This window comes from Felis catus, chromosome C1 (assembly GCF_018350175.1).
Source record: "Felis catus isolate Fca126 chromosome C1, F.catus_Fca126_mat1.0, whole genome shotgun sequence".
Taxonomy (NCBI): Eukaryota; Metazoa; Chordata; class Mammalia; order Carnivora; family Felidae; genus Felis; species Felis catus.
Window position 1 is genome coordinate 215,049,479 of NC_058375.1, and position 15,772 is coordinate 215,065,250.

The 15,772-nt window shown below is 41.2% G+C and overlaps 1 protein-coding gene across 16 annotated transcripts in view; it reads right to left on the reverse strand.

Moving 5' to 3' along the window:
• The window catches only part of USP40 (ubiquitin specific peptidase 40), a 90,123-nt gene that overhangs the window by 68,411 nt on the left and 5,940 nt on the right, over positions 1–15,772 (reverse strand). For 14 of the 16 annotated variants that reach the window (XM_045034635.1, XM_023259824.2, XM_045034636.1 and 11 more), the window contains 4 exons: positions 12,746–12,910; positions 10,953–11,099; positions 8,795–8,938; positions 7,291–7,419 (listed from right to left, as the gene is read on the reverse strand). The exons of 1 other annotated variant lie outside the window; for it this stretch is intronic. In XM_045034635.1, coding sequence (XP_044890570.1) covers positions 7,291–7,419; positions 8,795–8,938; positions 10,953–11,099; positions 12,746–12,910 — 585 coding nt within the window. Of the gene's footprint in view, positions 1–7,290; positions 7,420–8,794; positions 8,939–10,952; positions 11,100–12,745; positions 12,911–14,788; positions 15,047–15,772 lie in introns of those variants that run through there. One more of the 16 variants, XM_045034639.1, reaches the window with a different exon arrangement.

The following is a 15,772-nucleotide window of genomic DNA, read 5'->3' on the forward strand; positions in this document are numbered from 1 at the left end:
TAGTAACAACATCGTAATAACTTATATATACTTTGGAATCAAGCAGACCTGGCTCTGAATTCCAGTTCTGGTTGAATAATCCTGAATAAACTACTTAATCTCTCGATCATTATCTGCAAATGGAATTATGAGATAAGCCTCCAGCACAACACACGCTCGGCAGGTTCTGACATTCTCCCAGTAAGCACTACCCCAGCTGCACCCTACAAATCTTGACAGGTTGTGTGTGAATCACTAGCAAGCTCAGCTTCAGGCTCCCTTCTATTTCCCAGTCGTCTTAAGTTTTCACCCCATTCTATGAAGTTATTTGGGAACATATCAAAATAAGGTATTTTTTTTTATTGGATTTTTGGTACATGCCATCTTGCAAAAGCATTTTAATTTGACTTAAAACCATAAATACAAATAGAGCTAAACAATTAACACAAGACCAAAATACAGAAAGAGTAAAACAATATGGTACATTAAGTATAATCATCTTTACCAATTACTAAAAATGCTGGATAAAGTAAACTCAACAATAAAAAGCAAAGGCATCTTTTTAAAACACACACTGAATTAGCAAGAGAGTATCAGGGAAATCCTGAGGGAAAAAGTGAAACGGGAATCCAGGGAGGAAATCCAGAGCTGAGGCCTCCAGCCATCCAACCTGGCTGATGCAGCTGCCACTTTGATGCTCATACAGGACATGGTTTGGGAGGCAAAGCCTCAAGACCTCCAAAAGTATGGAGTTGAATGACTGGTTTTCCAAACAACCAGTTTTGCAGTTCTCTGACACCATCTGGGTGTCCTACAATTCAATCCAGTTCTGATACTAACTTCACTCAGTCCCACAGGACTGTCCCCACTTCAGACAACAGCCACAAATGGGGTCCTGCGCAGGGTCCAGGCCACCTGTGCTTTTGCCTGGCTGATTACAAACTCTAGGGTTCCTACAACCCCCACTTCAGGTTTGAGAATTTCCTGGAATAGCTCACAGAACTCAGGAACTTATACACCCTGTGGACAGGGTGAGGTCAGGAAGGGTCCTGAGTACAGCAGGAACCTCTGTCCCTGTAGAGTCGGGGTGGGCACCCTCCCTGCACATGGATGTGTTCACCAGCCCACAAGCTCCCTTAGTCTCCTTCAGAATTTTAATCAAAGTTTCAGTATGCAGGCATTACCAATGGACTGAATTCAATCACCAGCCCTCCCCAGGGCAGGGACTGGGGCTAAAAACACCAACCCTCTAAGCATGCAGTTGGTTCTGCTGCTGATCAGCCCTCATTTCGAAGGTATCTAGGTTCCCACCAAGAGTCACCCCATTAGCATGAACTCGGATATGGTTGAAAGGGGTTCATTATGAATAACAAAAGACAAGCCTACACTCAGGAAATTTCAAGCTCTATTCCAGGAACCCGGGGCAAAGACAGACTATAAATATGCATTTTTTAATTATACCACATAGACAGACTTCAGCAAAATGCTAGAAACCTGAAAAGGGCCACCCTCACAGTATAAACATGGCCTAGAAAAATCCACCCCACAATAAAAAACAATGAGAAACTTGCTTTTACTTTGATACTAGATGAAGGTAGAAAAACACCTCCTCTAAATTTATAATCACAAGTCCCCACTTGGGTTTGTGGCCCACATGGTATGGCTCCAAAACCACTAGGTCAAAGTTAAGGGTTGGAAGGGACCCTAGGCATGTGGTAGAGACAAAAACTTATCTTTCTCAGAGGAAGGCACTTTCAACCTAGCTCATGAATTACTCCAGTAAATCATGTTTTTTTTTTTTTTTTAATTTTTTTTTTCAACGTTTATTTATTTTTGGGACAGAGAGAGACAGAGCATGAATGGGGGAGGGGCAGAGAGAGAGGGAGACACAGAATCGGAAACAGGCTCCAGGCTCCGAGCCATCAGCCCAGAGCCTGACGCGGGGCTCGAACTCACGGACCGGACCGCGAGATCGTGACCTGGCTGAAGTCGGATGCTTAACCGACTGTGCCACCCAGGCGCCCCAATAAATCATGTTCTTAAAAAAACCACCAATCAAGCAAGACTACAGTCTAAAATAACAAAATCCCAAGGAAATAGAAGCAGTAGATATCCAAGCAGACCTACAAAGTCTTCAGATACTGCAATTATTAGAATAAAATAATATGTTTAAAGACATGACTAAAGAATAAGAGGTTTAAAAATGGTAGAAGAGGAAAGGCAGGCCAGCACTGCCCCTACGTGTCTCGCTGGTGTGGGTAACCGACAGGCTAGGCCCAGTCCTCCTCCACTCTGCCAGTGTCCAACCTTGGCCTTATCCGGACAGTAGGAACTAGCCCTGGGCTGCCTACTGGGAGTTGTTGTGAAGGCTTCTCTGACCCCTTTCTTCAAATGTGCAAGGTAATATTCAAAGTGATGTCAACAACCATCAATGAAGCAAAAGGTCTCTCCGGAAGCAAAAAGCAGGGGCACCTGGGTGGCTCAGTCAGTTAAGCATTTGACTTTTGATTTTGGCTCAGGTCATTACCTCACGGGTTGTGGGTTTGAGTCCTATGTTGGGCTCAGCGCTCCCAGCACAGAGCCTGCTTAGGATTCTCTGTCTCTAACCTTCCCCTCCTCTCTCTCAAAATAAACAGGGGGGGAGAAAAAAGGAAGCAGAAAGCAAAGATCAGGCTCCTTTTTACAACCAGATCTAGAGTCACATTTTGCAGTCAATGGCCTCCATACTAGAAGAAAAGGGATCATCTTCTAGATACACTAAGGAGACTAAAATGTTGCCTTTATTATACTATACTATATCATATAATACATAATTATTGTTTTTTAAAGTAAACTCTACCCCCAACGTGGGGCTTGAACTTACAACCCTAAGATCAAGAGTCCCATGCTCTACCAACTGAGCCAGGCAGGCACCCCTGGAAAGCTGACTTTAAACTCATGAAAATTATGTCAGATTGGTCATGAAAGTTATTCCTTTGCAGACAGCAGCTACTAAAGAACTCCATGAACGCAGAGAACGGCTCCTTGAAAGGAAGAAGAAATTGCCAAACTATAAGCAGAAAGGACATGTAGCTATGATTAGAATATTTGGAATCCTATGTCTCTAGGCACAAGCAATCTCTCAGCATAATGGCAATACAAAGATAAGCAGTGTGCAGATGTACGTATTGAGGTTGAAATTTTTAAAGCATTAATCATTATTTGAACATCACAAAGCTCTGGATGAAAAAACTAGTGATTCTGAAAGAACAAAGGAAAAAATTTAACAAACGGGATGCTTCATAGAAGGCATGACTAGTAAAATATACCAAGCACAAAGGGAAGCATTCTGATTGTTCTTTAAGCCCCAAGAAAGACCTTGCTAAAGTAACAAAGCGTCAAGCGTAGAGAGGCAGTACAGAGAGCAAAACCAAACGAAAGAATGCCTGTCTCTCTTCCCCAGTCACATAACAGAACCAGGAGAAGAGCCCAATGATGCTAGAAAAGAGCTAATTAACTCTGAGGAAATGAACACAAAAGGGCAGGGATATCCAGGGAAGCACAACCCAAAACGAAGACACGGAAGACAGAATCAATGCTTGAGACACACGACCTCAGCACTGCAGGAGTCCACCTCTGTGTGTGACCTCCACGATAAACTTGAAAATGAAACTGCAAAAGAACAAAGACTGATGGTAAATCTCATCACTATAAAAGTGCCGGAAATCAGACAGCGGCTGAAGAAAATCTGGGTATTGAGGGGAGCGGAGACACGCTCCCTGCCCTGGCATCTGACCGGTGCAGAAAGTGGGAGTGCTCTCTCGGACTGAAGAGACAGGGCAACACTGGAAAACAAGGTTACACAGATGAGGGTGGAGCTGGAAAAAAAGAAGTCAAGACCTCGGCGGGCAAGGCAAAGAGAAAAAAAATAAATGAACAACCAGTATTTATTGGATCTGTCCTCAAGTTTGTATCAGAAACTAAGAAAAACCTTCACCATCATCTTTTAGAGAGAAGGGAACTGAGCTAATTTAATTGTCTGAACAGGGTGGGGGGAGAACGGCTGCTTAGAGAACCAGAGGTCTCTGCTACGGGACCCCGGACACTAAAGACAGCAGCATGAAGAAAGGTAGGATGATAAGAATCGGCGCAAACTAAGTATGGACACACTGAGGGCTGAATTAGAGCAGATGAGGGCGGAAGAACTTCCCTTCGCCTGACTGGGAATGTGCCCAACACCTAACGTCTTGGCAAACGTGGCACAAGCACCCGAGAGTGATGCTTCCGTGGCGCTCTCGGCCCAGAACGAAATGGAAGGTAACGGACTGGAAAGGGGGACACAAACCAGTCCTTCTCCAAACATGTCTGCGATATAAGAGGCGTTTAGCGAGATGGTTGGTTGTAAAAATCAATAAACTAATGGTAATTGCATTTCGTACGCTAGCCACAAATAGTCCAAGAAATACAAAGTACGGCCACAGCCCCACAGAACATCTTCTTGGTGGAACAGTTTGACTTTTTAAACATCCAAATGCTTTTTAATATCCAAGTACAACTGACAGAGCATCAGAAATGCAGACAGGTGCTCTGGAAAGCAAACACCAACAGGTAGAACGTGCATCTGCAACACTGCCGGCACCAAGAGAAGCGATACTACTGCGTGTGGCCAACTATTCACGAACAACCCCAATTGTCTGATCGTCAGGAAGCTGTCGTAAGCATCCTATTCTTACCGTGATGGCTTGTAACTTACATACTGACATTTCACTGTGTTCTAGTTACACGTTAGAAAGCTGGCCAAGAGACTGGGGTTGGTGTGTTACACCTTACGATTTTTCCCACTGCAATTAATTGGAACTAAGACTTCAGTTAGTGCTTTCCTTCAGAACATCTTAAGAAAATTACAAAGCTTTTTTATAAGAAGCTCTAAAATATGAAAACATCTATCTGGTTTACATATCTAGATTCAAAACTACTACTTCTGAGAAGGTGTGTACATGTGTGAGAATACTGACAAGCTGGTTCTAGGAATGTCTGCAGAAGAGTAAAAGGCCAAAACAGTAACAATACTCCTGAAGAATAACAACATACAGGGAGACTTGCCTGGATCACGACTTAATGATAATGCTACAGAAATTAACAACGTGGTATCTGCCTACCAATAGAAAAAAGAACAATGAACACAATAGATGCCCAAATGGACTCATACGCAAATAACTGACAGAACAAAACTGGCACTGGGGATTGGTGGGGAAAGAATGGATTATTCAGTAAATGGGCATGGGCAACCAGATACCTAAATGGGGGGAAAAGTCACACACCATTCACAGGAAACCATTCTGGGAAGACTGAGAAGTTTTATTTAAGTTTTTTAATGTTTATTTTTTATTATTTTTTTTTTAATTTTTTTTTTCAACGTTTATTTATTTTTGGGACAGAGAGAGACAGAGCATGAACAGGCGAGGGGCAGAGAGAGAGGGAGACACAGAATCGGAAACAGGCTCCAGGCTCTGAGCCATCAGCCCAGAGCCCGACGCGGGGCTCGAACTCACGGACCGCGAGATCGTGACCTGGCTGAAGTCGGACGCTTAACCGACTGCGCCACCCAGGCGCCCCTTAATGTTTATTTTTGAGAGAGAGAGAGAAGACAGAGCGTGAGCGGGGGGAGGGACAGAGAGAGAGGGAGACACAGAATCCAAAGCAGGCTCCAGGCTCTGAGCTGTCAGCACAGAGCCTGATGCGGGGCTCAAACTCACGAACTGTGAGATCATGAGCTGAGCCGAAGTGGATGCTTAACTGACTGAGCCACCCAAGTGCCGCAAGACTGAGAAGTTTTAAATATATAAGGCAAAACTATAAAACTTTTAGAAGACAATACAAGAAGAAAATCCTTATCATCTTTGGTTGGTGCCACGGAAGACAGAGAAGCCGAGGAACAGTTACCAATTAAAGGAGACTTAAGAGATGTGCTAACTAAGTATAACGTGGGACCTGCACTCGACACCAGAGTGGGGAAGAAATGCTGTAAAGGATCTGGAAGAGACAACTGGTAGAATCCGAATATAAACTCTTTATTAGAGAGTAGAAATGTTTCAATGTTAAAGTTTCTGATTGTGATCTATGCTTGTGTAAGGGAACATCCTTGTTCTCAGGAGATAAATACTCAAGTATTTAGGAGTAAAGGGGCCGAATGTCTTCAGCTTAATTTCAAATGGTTCAGCACTCCTAAGATGTTAGCTGCGTGTTTGCACAAATTTGGCAAATTGCTGTTGTTTTTAAAATGTTTGTTTATTTATGGGGCGCCTGGGTGGCGCAGTCGGTTAAGCGTCCGACTTCAGCCAGGTCACGATCTCGCGGTCCGTGAGTTCGAGCTCCGCGTCGGGCTCTGGGCTGATGGCTCAGAGCCTGGAGCCTGTTTCCGTTTCTGTGTCTCCCTCTCTCTCTGCCCCTCGCCCGTTCATGCTCTGTCTCTCTCTGTCCCAAAAATAAATAAACGTTGAAAAAAAAATATTAAAAAAAAAAATGTTTATTTTTGAAAAAGAGGGAGAGAGAAAGGCCAGCTGGGGAGCGGCGGGGAGGGAGGAAGGGCAGAGAGAGAAAGGGAGACAGAGAATCCCAAGCAAGTTCCACAGTCAGCGCAGACCCCGACGCATGGCTTGATCTCACGAACTGCGAGATCGTGTCCTGAGCTGAAATCAGGAGTCAGAAGGTTAACCGACTGAGCCACCCAAGTGCTCCATTGTTGTTGTTTTTTAAAGTTTAAGTAATTTCTTTTTTTCTTTTAATTAGTTTTCTTTATTTCTGAGAGGCAGAGAGAGACAGAGCACGAGTGAGGGAGGGGCAGAGAGAGAGGGAGACAGAGAATTTGAAGCAGGATCCAGGCTCTAAGCCGTCAGCACAGAGCCCAATGCGGGGCTCGAACTCAGAAACTGTGAGATCATGACCTGAGCTGAAGTCAGACGCTCAACCGACTGAGCCACCCAGGCGTCCCTCTTTAAGTAATTTCTACCCTCAATGTGGGGATCTTGAGATCAAGAGCCACGTGCGCTTCTGACTGAGCCAGTCGGGTGCCCCAAATTTGGTGAATTGTTAACAACTAAAGAATCCAGGTGAAGAGTATATAGAAAGTGTTTGTACTATGCTGGTTTTTCTTCTGTATGAAACGTTTTAGAAATAAAAATTTAAAACTTCTAACTATTAACTTTGCTTCCCTATAAAAATTTTCTAGGGTAAATACATATAATAAATGGCAAAAGGTCATTTTCACCAAAACAGTAAGACCAAAAAAGGGAAAAAGTGCAAAGATACTTCTAAACTAATTTCTATGCTTACTTGAAATTGCCAGTTTCCCAAATGATCGACATCTTTAATATACACGTGATAATGTCCTCCATAGCAACCACCTTGGTGGATAATAACTGAAAAGAGGTCATAAACATACTCCAAGTCATCCAATTCACTCTATAAGAGAAAAGAGCATAAACATTGATAGTTTACTTGAAAGGTGCCAATTATCTGAGAAACTTATTTACTTGGAAAGTAACTAGTATTTCTGGTTCAGGCAAAAGATGAGAGATACAAACAGATGCAAAGTGATAATTTTTTTCATTAATATAGAAATCGAAAAGTAAAATTATGGTCAATTTCCTAGCTAAGTGCTCAATGTTTTACCTATTTCACTTGTGATTTCAAAGTATGTTAAAATAATGTGACAAACTACTTTTTTAAAAAGGGCCTAAAGTTTTTCTATAGGAGACAGTGGCTGTTAACTAAACCTGTGGTGGCCATCATTTCGCAATATACGTAAATCAAAACTTATCATGCTATACACCTTCAACTTACAGAGTGATGTCTATCAATTATTTCTCAGTAAAACTGGAAAATAAAAAAAAGAATTAACTCAATTATCCTGTTTTATTCAGGCAGTAAATGGAGGGGGACAAGTATATTAACTTATGCTGGAAAAACTGTTCATTCCGTATGTCCCAATAAAATAAAACCCAAAAAGCTCAGAAATTAGGCTTGAAGTAGAGGAAGGCCCATCTGAATTTAAGAATAAATGAAATATTACTTTTATACACAGAAATTCAGTAGTGAATTAATAAATGTCCTGGTCTTAATGAACATATAAATAATGGTTTGTAAATAAGAAACACAGCAGTCTCATGGCTCTGATGTTGGCATGTATAGTGATTATATAGACAATAGTTTAAAATGGCTTATAAAGTAGGTTGCTTGTAATAATTTGTTTTCAAATTACGTGTCTCAAGGATTATCAACGCTAGCGAAGTTCCCATTACCTGTTCACTTTCTACATGTGTAATTCATTACTGCATCTCACGTAAACTAAATCCAAATAGCAAAGTACAAATTAATGGTAATCTCTCCTAATGTAGGGTCATTTCTAATTTTGTTCTTAAATTTTCCTTTCAAAGATCTTCCAAGGAGAGTTTAATAAAAAGAACTGAGAACAAACCATACTTCAGAAATTCAAAAGGACTGTAATAAACCAGTGGTTCTCAGCTGGGGCTGATTTTACCAACCCCCTCCCCCCAGGAGACAAGGACATTTGGCAAGGTCTGAAGACATTTTTGTCACTACTAGGGGTGGGGTGGGAGGGTGGGATGCTACTGTCATCTAGTGGGTAGAGGCCAGGGATGCGGCTTAAAATCCTACAATGCATGGGACATAGACCTCACAACAAAGAATGACCCAACTCAAAATGTTAACAGAGCCAGGTTGAAAGATTCTGCAGTAAGTCAACTGAAAACCAGGCCGATAAAGATTAAATCCTGACAGGGTAAAAGAAAAAATTTCAAAATAAAAGAGTTCAAACCTGTTCACAAAAAGGCTTGAGATTGATCCGGAGAGGGAACGTGTAACAGCTAGTTTCCTTGTATCGTTCGTGCTTCACAAAATCAAAATTAAATCTTAACAACGAAACAGTAAGAAAGGGAGGCAGCTTACGTAATTTGGCCGACTGTTAAAAGAAAAATTTTTACAGTTTTTTAAAAAGCAGAGTTATAGAAAAGAATATGTAAGATATCTTAAGATCTGAAAAGGCAACCCATGATGCAGTTTTAAGAGAAATAATGTCCTTAAATCACATAAATTCATCACCTTGGATTCAATTCAGCTGACATGAACTCATCTATTTCATGGGACCAAAGGTGATTTATCACTTACTTATGTTTACAACTAAAAAGTCACAACCCGAGTTCATGTTTTTAGCGCGGATATCCCCAAATCAAAGCTGTCCAACAAACATGTTGTAACTGGTGCTCCCCACTCTAACAGTGCTCCCTCCCTGCATGAGCCCTGGCGTTTCACCTTCCTCCTTTGCCCAGGACAAAGGACCCAATGATTGGGGTTTTATAACGAATGCCCTTTAAAGCAGATAAAAAAATATTTTTGTTTCCTTGTTTTAAGACAAAGCACTAAATGAAGCTGCTTTTTATTTAAAAGTCATCAGCTTCCCCCCAGTGTCTTAGCTCTAATGGTATGCTGGCTAGGGGGTGGCAAAAAAACCTTCTCATCTGTTAAATCATCGTTAATGGTATTATCATCCTTACATACAAATATCTAACATTCTTAAAAATATATTTAAGACAATTCCACAAATTGGGGGTTAAAAAAAAAGTTAAGTGAGAAAATGGCAACATGACATGGCAGATTTTCCAAGAAGTTAAAAAAAAAAAATACACCTAAAAAACCCGAGTATCTCATCTACAACAAGGCTGAGAAAAGTGTGCTCAGAATAAGGAAATCTACATTAATTTAGGTAGCACGACCAAACTGAAATTTAGGATGCAATTTAAAAAATATCAAGATCAAAAAATTTCCACTGAAAAAAAATTAAACCACTGACATACAAGAACTGCTTTTGTTGAGCTCAGGGTTCTTGTTTTACTAATGTGCTAATTAAGTTCAACCAAAACAAAGAACGTGTTTACGTATCTTTCCGAGACCTTTCATCCTCTGAATTTTATATTTATTTTACTAGGCTGTAGTTGTGACACCAAAGGTGAAATACCAAATAAATAAGCAAAACAATGAACCTCTCCGTGTGTCACAAAAAGGCAAAGGCTGGATGGAAATGCATACTAAAGAATGTTACGTTCACACTGGTTTCAAATCCTGTTGTGAAAAGCTACAGGCATGGAGTTTGTTTTTCGTTTTTTATTTGTTTTTTACATTCTCACCTACAACCTCCAAGAGCCAAATCAGTATTATGTTACTGAAATCGGTCCTCATTTTGTTGGAAAATTTAGGAACTGTCCGCTCTAGGGATGGTGCTCTCTGTCACACAGAATACCTGCAAAGACCCATCTTCGGTGGTGGCTCCTGAAGCCAGGGCTCAGTAACCACTGACCGGGCAGCCTATGGCATCATCTGGCAGCAGTGGCTTAGTCACTACGGCTTAGCCCTCCTGTCATCCCCACAGTGAGAAAGGAAGCACTCTGGCTGAGTATTTCCCTCCTCTGTGGGAGGAGGAAAGGGCTTATTCGATTTGCTAGAGGCAGGGAGGCGTTATCTGTCAATATCGTAAAATAACCGCATGTGCAGGAAATGAGGCCGTCTGTTGTCACAGCAGGAGGCAAAGAAAGAAAAGCGCAATGAGCTTTTTGGCAGAAACAAAAACCTACCGCCTTCTTCCTAGTGGGACTTTGCCAAAAGCAAGGATATGGGCAGTCTATTTAAAAAAAAAAAAAAAAAAAAAAAAAAAAAAGGTGTTTTTAAGAAATGCTGAGGTACAGATATATTTTTCTTGGGAAGGAAAGAAGTTGTGAGAACTGTTGGGTCGAAAACTTAAAAAAAATGCTTTACTGTAAAAAATTAAATACAGATCTGTGGAATGGAAAGGTGTTTTCACTCCTCGGTTGCAATTAGGGGCTTCCTCCAGACTGTCTCACGCAAGCTGGCTTCACTTGACAAACCTTGGTGCTGCCGAGTGCGGAGGGGGCGCCCAAGAGAAGGCAGGTGTCTGTCTTTACCTTGGCTGCTTTAACCAGCCTGTCACAAGTCCCACAGTGGTACAGGTTGTCATAGTCAAAAACTTCCTCTTCTACATACATGTTCCAGAGTGCATCTTCCAAACCTGACACGTTTTTGACTGCTACTGTGAGATCTAAGAAGTCTTCCTGAAACACACATGAATGTCATATTGAAAGAAAACAATTTCACAGTGGTTCACAAACATATCACCAACTCCTACATATGTTGGGAATAAGAGATAACTTTTCCCTAAAACACTGTACGTAGTATGAGGGGACAGATGGCCTGATTGGATACTGTGAAATTCATCACACAATATTACCCTAAATCAAATTGTAATTTGGCCTAAAATATGTCACGAACTAGTCTGTAAGTTCCCGGCAGCTACAGTGAAACTTACTTTAGTTGGAAATAAGCCACTGAACACACATCTGGACTGAGAAGCGTATGTGTTCAGGGCTTACGAGTTCTGTCTCGTCTCTAGGCTAGAATGGCACAGGCAGGGCTGGACCCTCTAATGTAAACCCTGCTTCTTCATCTTCTGCTAGGGCTGGTTTACGGGAGTTGTAAGAAAATTAATTATTTTGAGCCAGCATAAAAAGGTATTTTTCTGAAACGAGGACAGTATTTTGCAAACAGCAGTCTGTCAAGTCTGCTGTAACTGCATTTCAATTGCAACTTACTTATAACTTCTAAACACGTGAAATCTGATCAGTTTCAATCATACATAGTTCTGTGGGTGTAACAGCATTGCCCTAAGTGATTACAGGGACTGTAAAATAACAGTACTAACTAGCTCATGGTGGAAATCTAAAGGAATAGAAGCAACATTCATATGTAGTTTATAATATGTACCTATGAAAAGTTGATGTCTATAACTTATTAGGTGCCTTCATGTACATTATGTCTTAAAATTATTTTGTGAATTATTACAGTATAGTTAAGTCAATCATATGGTAATCCAAAGACACACAACGTCTTCATATTTCCAAATTAAGCTGACCAAATCCTCTATCAGCACAGGCAAAAAGGACCAAAAAGTTTTTTTTTACCCCAACTCTTTCATTAAAAAAAAAGGAAAAGAATATATACATATATCCAAAGAAGCAATTAATGCAACATTTAGAAAATGGCATTTGATATTTTACTCATACAGTCAAATACAGCAATTTTCTAGAACTCTTGCCATAATAAAAAGAGGCTATTAAGGGACAACTGTTCAGTGATGCAATTATGTGCTGCATAAGATTTATAAAGCAAGCAGAGACATTATATTTACAGGAGTAAATTTCCAATATCTAATTTTCAAGTAGATTAAATGGACAACATAAGCTCACACAAATGAATTTTCTAAAGGATATTAATAAACTAAATCCAATATTTAATTATAGGTGTTTGTCAACGTAAACATTCTTTAGTATTCTCTATTTCTATCACTTCCTTAATTAACTTTTGTTACAATACTCCAACCAACCATGAAATTGGGTCTGCTCATGAGGCCACAGATCTCTACCTATAAACATTCCCCAAATCTATTTTCTAAAGATTAGAGTACTGAAGAAAAGATTAAAGCTACGTTTTAAGATATTTGCTTCTTTTAGTTTATATGAAGAAATCTGAATCATAAACTCAGGATTTAGGTGTAGTTGGAGTAAAAGAAAATAACTGATAAAGTTATTTCTAGTAACAAACGCTTTAATCTTCATGTGATATTACAGATCACAGATTTAATTATGTGAATTATAATTTATGATATAACTTATTACTAAAACACTCTTGTATATATATTCACCTGCTTTTCACTGACATTCTTACATTCTTTACAAACAACCTGGTTAACAATGGTCCCGTGATACAGACGATTGATGAGGTCATGGCCGGAGGTCCCGACTAAAGAAGTTTCCAAAGCACTAAAGAGAATTCGATTCAGTTCTTGCACATCATGCTGCCTCATTTCCTATAAAACAGGTAACTTTTAAATGTGATTTTGTGCTTCAGGTTTTTAAAAACAGATTTTTAAAGTGGTATTAGTTACAAAACATAAGATTTATCTAGAAATCCGAAGTTAAGCCTTGATCAAATACAAGGATGACTGGGCTAAGCAAACGGAGGGCAGGTGAAGAGATCACCAGTTTTTACTTTCACTACAAAATGAAAACATGAACAGGGGTGTTCAGTGTGTACATATAACTCAACTCACTTGAAAGCAGGAAAGTGCTTTCATTCTTGTGGGAAACCACACACATGGCCACACCACAGGAGAGGAGGGAGAACACAGCAGGCACAGAGCAGTGTCTAAGAGCCGGCAGTGTATGCACAGCGAAATCTCCCTTACATCAGGGGATCCGAATTACCAGCATTTGAAAAGAACCAGAATTTACTGTTTGCACATGCAGACCAACTAACACAGCGCTGAGAAAAATTCTGAAGCAACTTGCTTCACTCCACCAGGGGTCATGCAGCTGTGTGTGAACACACCGAGCGCCTTAAGCACAACTGATAATCCAGAGCCAAGGGGACGCCAACACTCAGAAGTGGAGCAGAGGAGGAAGAGCCGGCGGGGGGGGGCCGGGGGAGAGTCACAGGAAGCAGCAGAAGCTGGTGCTTTAAGGGGGGGGGGGGGGAGAGCAGGGAGTGCTCTCGAGAGCCTGCTCAGAACAGAGAAGTGTCTCCTGGAACTTGGCCCGTGGATGTCATGAGTGACTTGGACAAGAAGGTAGAAAGGAGGTAGAGGGACAAATGAAAGGTGCAGAAGTAGAGACCATGAGGGAGTGAAAAGAAGCTGATAAAGTGGATGAAAGTTGGAGCAAGAAGTGGGCTCCAGGATCTTTTTTCTTGATTTTTTGAGATACTAGAGCATGTAAATTTCTCCAGTATCACTGGCTCTGAAGGGACCGTGTGGAAGTTTGCAGGCTCTGTTTCTGAATAATTCTGAGGCTGCAAAAGGTGCCTCTGAGTCCCTCTCTACCAGTCCTAGAGGGTTTCCTGAGAGGTTTTATTTAGAAAGTAATAAATAATAAGGTTTTCACTGCTTTAAGAGTATGAAATCAGCAACTCAGTGGCAGCTCATGATCTAAAAGGAAAATCCATCAGCAGATGACTAGATTGAAACACAGCGTGGCATATCCCTCTTGTACAATATTACTTGGCAATAAAAATGGATGAAGTGCTGATGTGAACAACACAAACGAAACTGAAGACATGATTTAAGTGAAAGAAGCTAGTTACAAAGGATCACATATTGTATGACTCCCTTTCTGTGAAATGTCCAGAACAGGCAAATCCATAAGGGTAGAAAGTAGATGAGTGGTTGCCAGGGTCTGGGGGGAGAGTGTCTGCTAATGGGTATGGGGTTTCTTTTTGGGGTGGTGAAAACGTTCTAAAGCTGACCGCAGTGATGGTTGTACAAGTCTGTGAACATACTGAACAGCTGCTGACTCGTACCCTTATGAGTGAATTTTATGGCATGTGAATTATAGCTCAACGAAGTGGTCATTTTTAAATGTTTTTATAATTATTATTTTTTTAAGTTTATTCATTTATTTTGAGAGAGAGCAAGCATAAGCGGGAGAGGGCAGAGAGAGAGGGAGAGAAGTCCCAAGCAGGGTCTGCAACTGTCAGCGCAGAGCCCGATGTGGGGCTCGAACTCACGAACTGAGAGATCATGACCTGAGCCAAAACCAAGAGTAGGACACTTAACTGACTGAGCCACCTGGGCGTCCCACAAAGCTGTCATTTTTAAAACAAGGAAAGAAGGACTTGACCCTAAGCGCCTGCTCTAACCCAGAAACTTAACTGCGTAATACCCCACTTCACTTCAAAACCCAAGCCGTACCTCTTCAACCTCACAGCATCATCTGGTTTAGGAGTTGCTCGTCATTAGAAGACCACAGTTCGAAGTTTATTTTTGAAGGCAATGTTACATTTTTCTGGTCATTGCCTCTTTAGATTCTGCAATAGTGTCCCACACCTGTCTCTTGTAAGAATACATCTACTCCATTAAAAAAATCACAGCTCATCAATATCAACAACAAGCACCTTTTTTTTAAAAAAAAATTTTTTTTTTCAATGTTTATTTATTTTTGGGACAGAGAGAGACAGAGCATGAATGGGGGAGGGGCAGAGAGAGAGGGAGACACAGAATCGGAAACAGGCTCCAGGCTCCGAGCTATCAGCCCAGAGCCCGACGCGGGGCTCGAACTCACGGACCGCGAGATCGTGACCTGGCTGAAGTCGGATGCTTAACTGACTGCGCCAGCCAGGCGCCCCGACAACAAGCACCTTTACTCGCTGCTGACATGTTTAGTGTTTGCACGTAGTGAAGTACCCTTTAGAAACTCCAACAGAAAACGAGAGAACGTGCACACACAGTAGGATACGGGAAGAAAATGAGGAGTCAGGAGGGAAGCAGGACAGAAAAATGAAAAGACCAGCTAAGAATGTTTTCACCATTTTCCTTGAAGCAAATGTTCCAATGAGAATACCCAGATTCAAACACAAAGGCATGCCATCAAGGCAGACAGAATTGTTGTCGGCCGGCCGCTTTTTAAGCTGGTTAGCAATTTGTTACATAAATGAGAATTTCCATGTAATAGACACCATGATCTCAACTAGACTATATAAAGGACAGGGACTGTATAAGTCTCCCTGTGTCCTCTCCCTGTGTCCACAACCCTCTCTCCGAAGCCAAATCACACCCATTCATAAAATCTCGCATAGAGCAAATGTCTAGAAATAGATTTCTGGCTTGTAATTACTGAACGTGAAAAGCAAATATTTCATCTATTTCTTGAGACCCTAAGACAAAATGAAAGGAAGT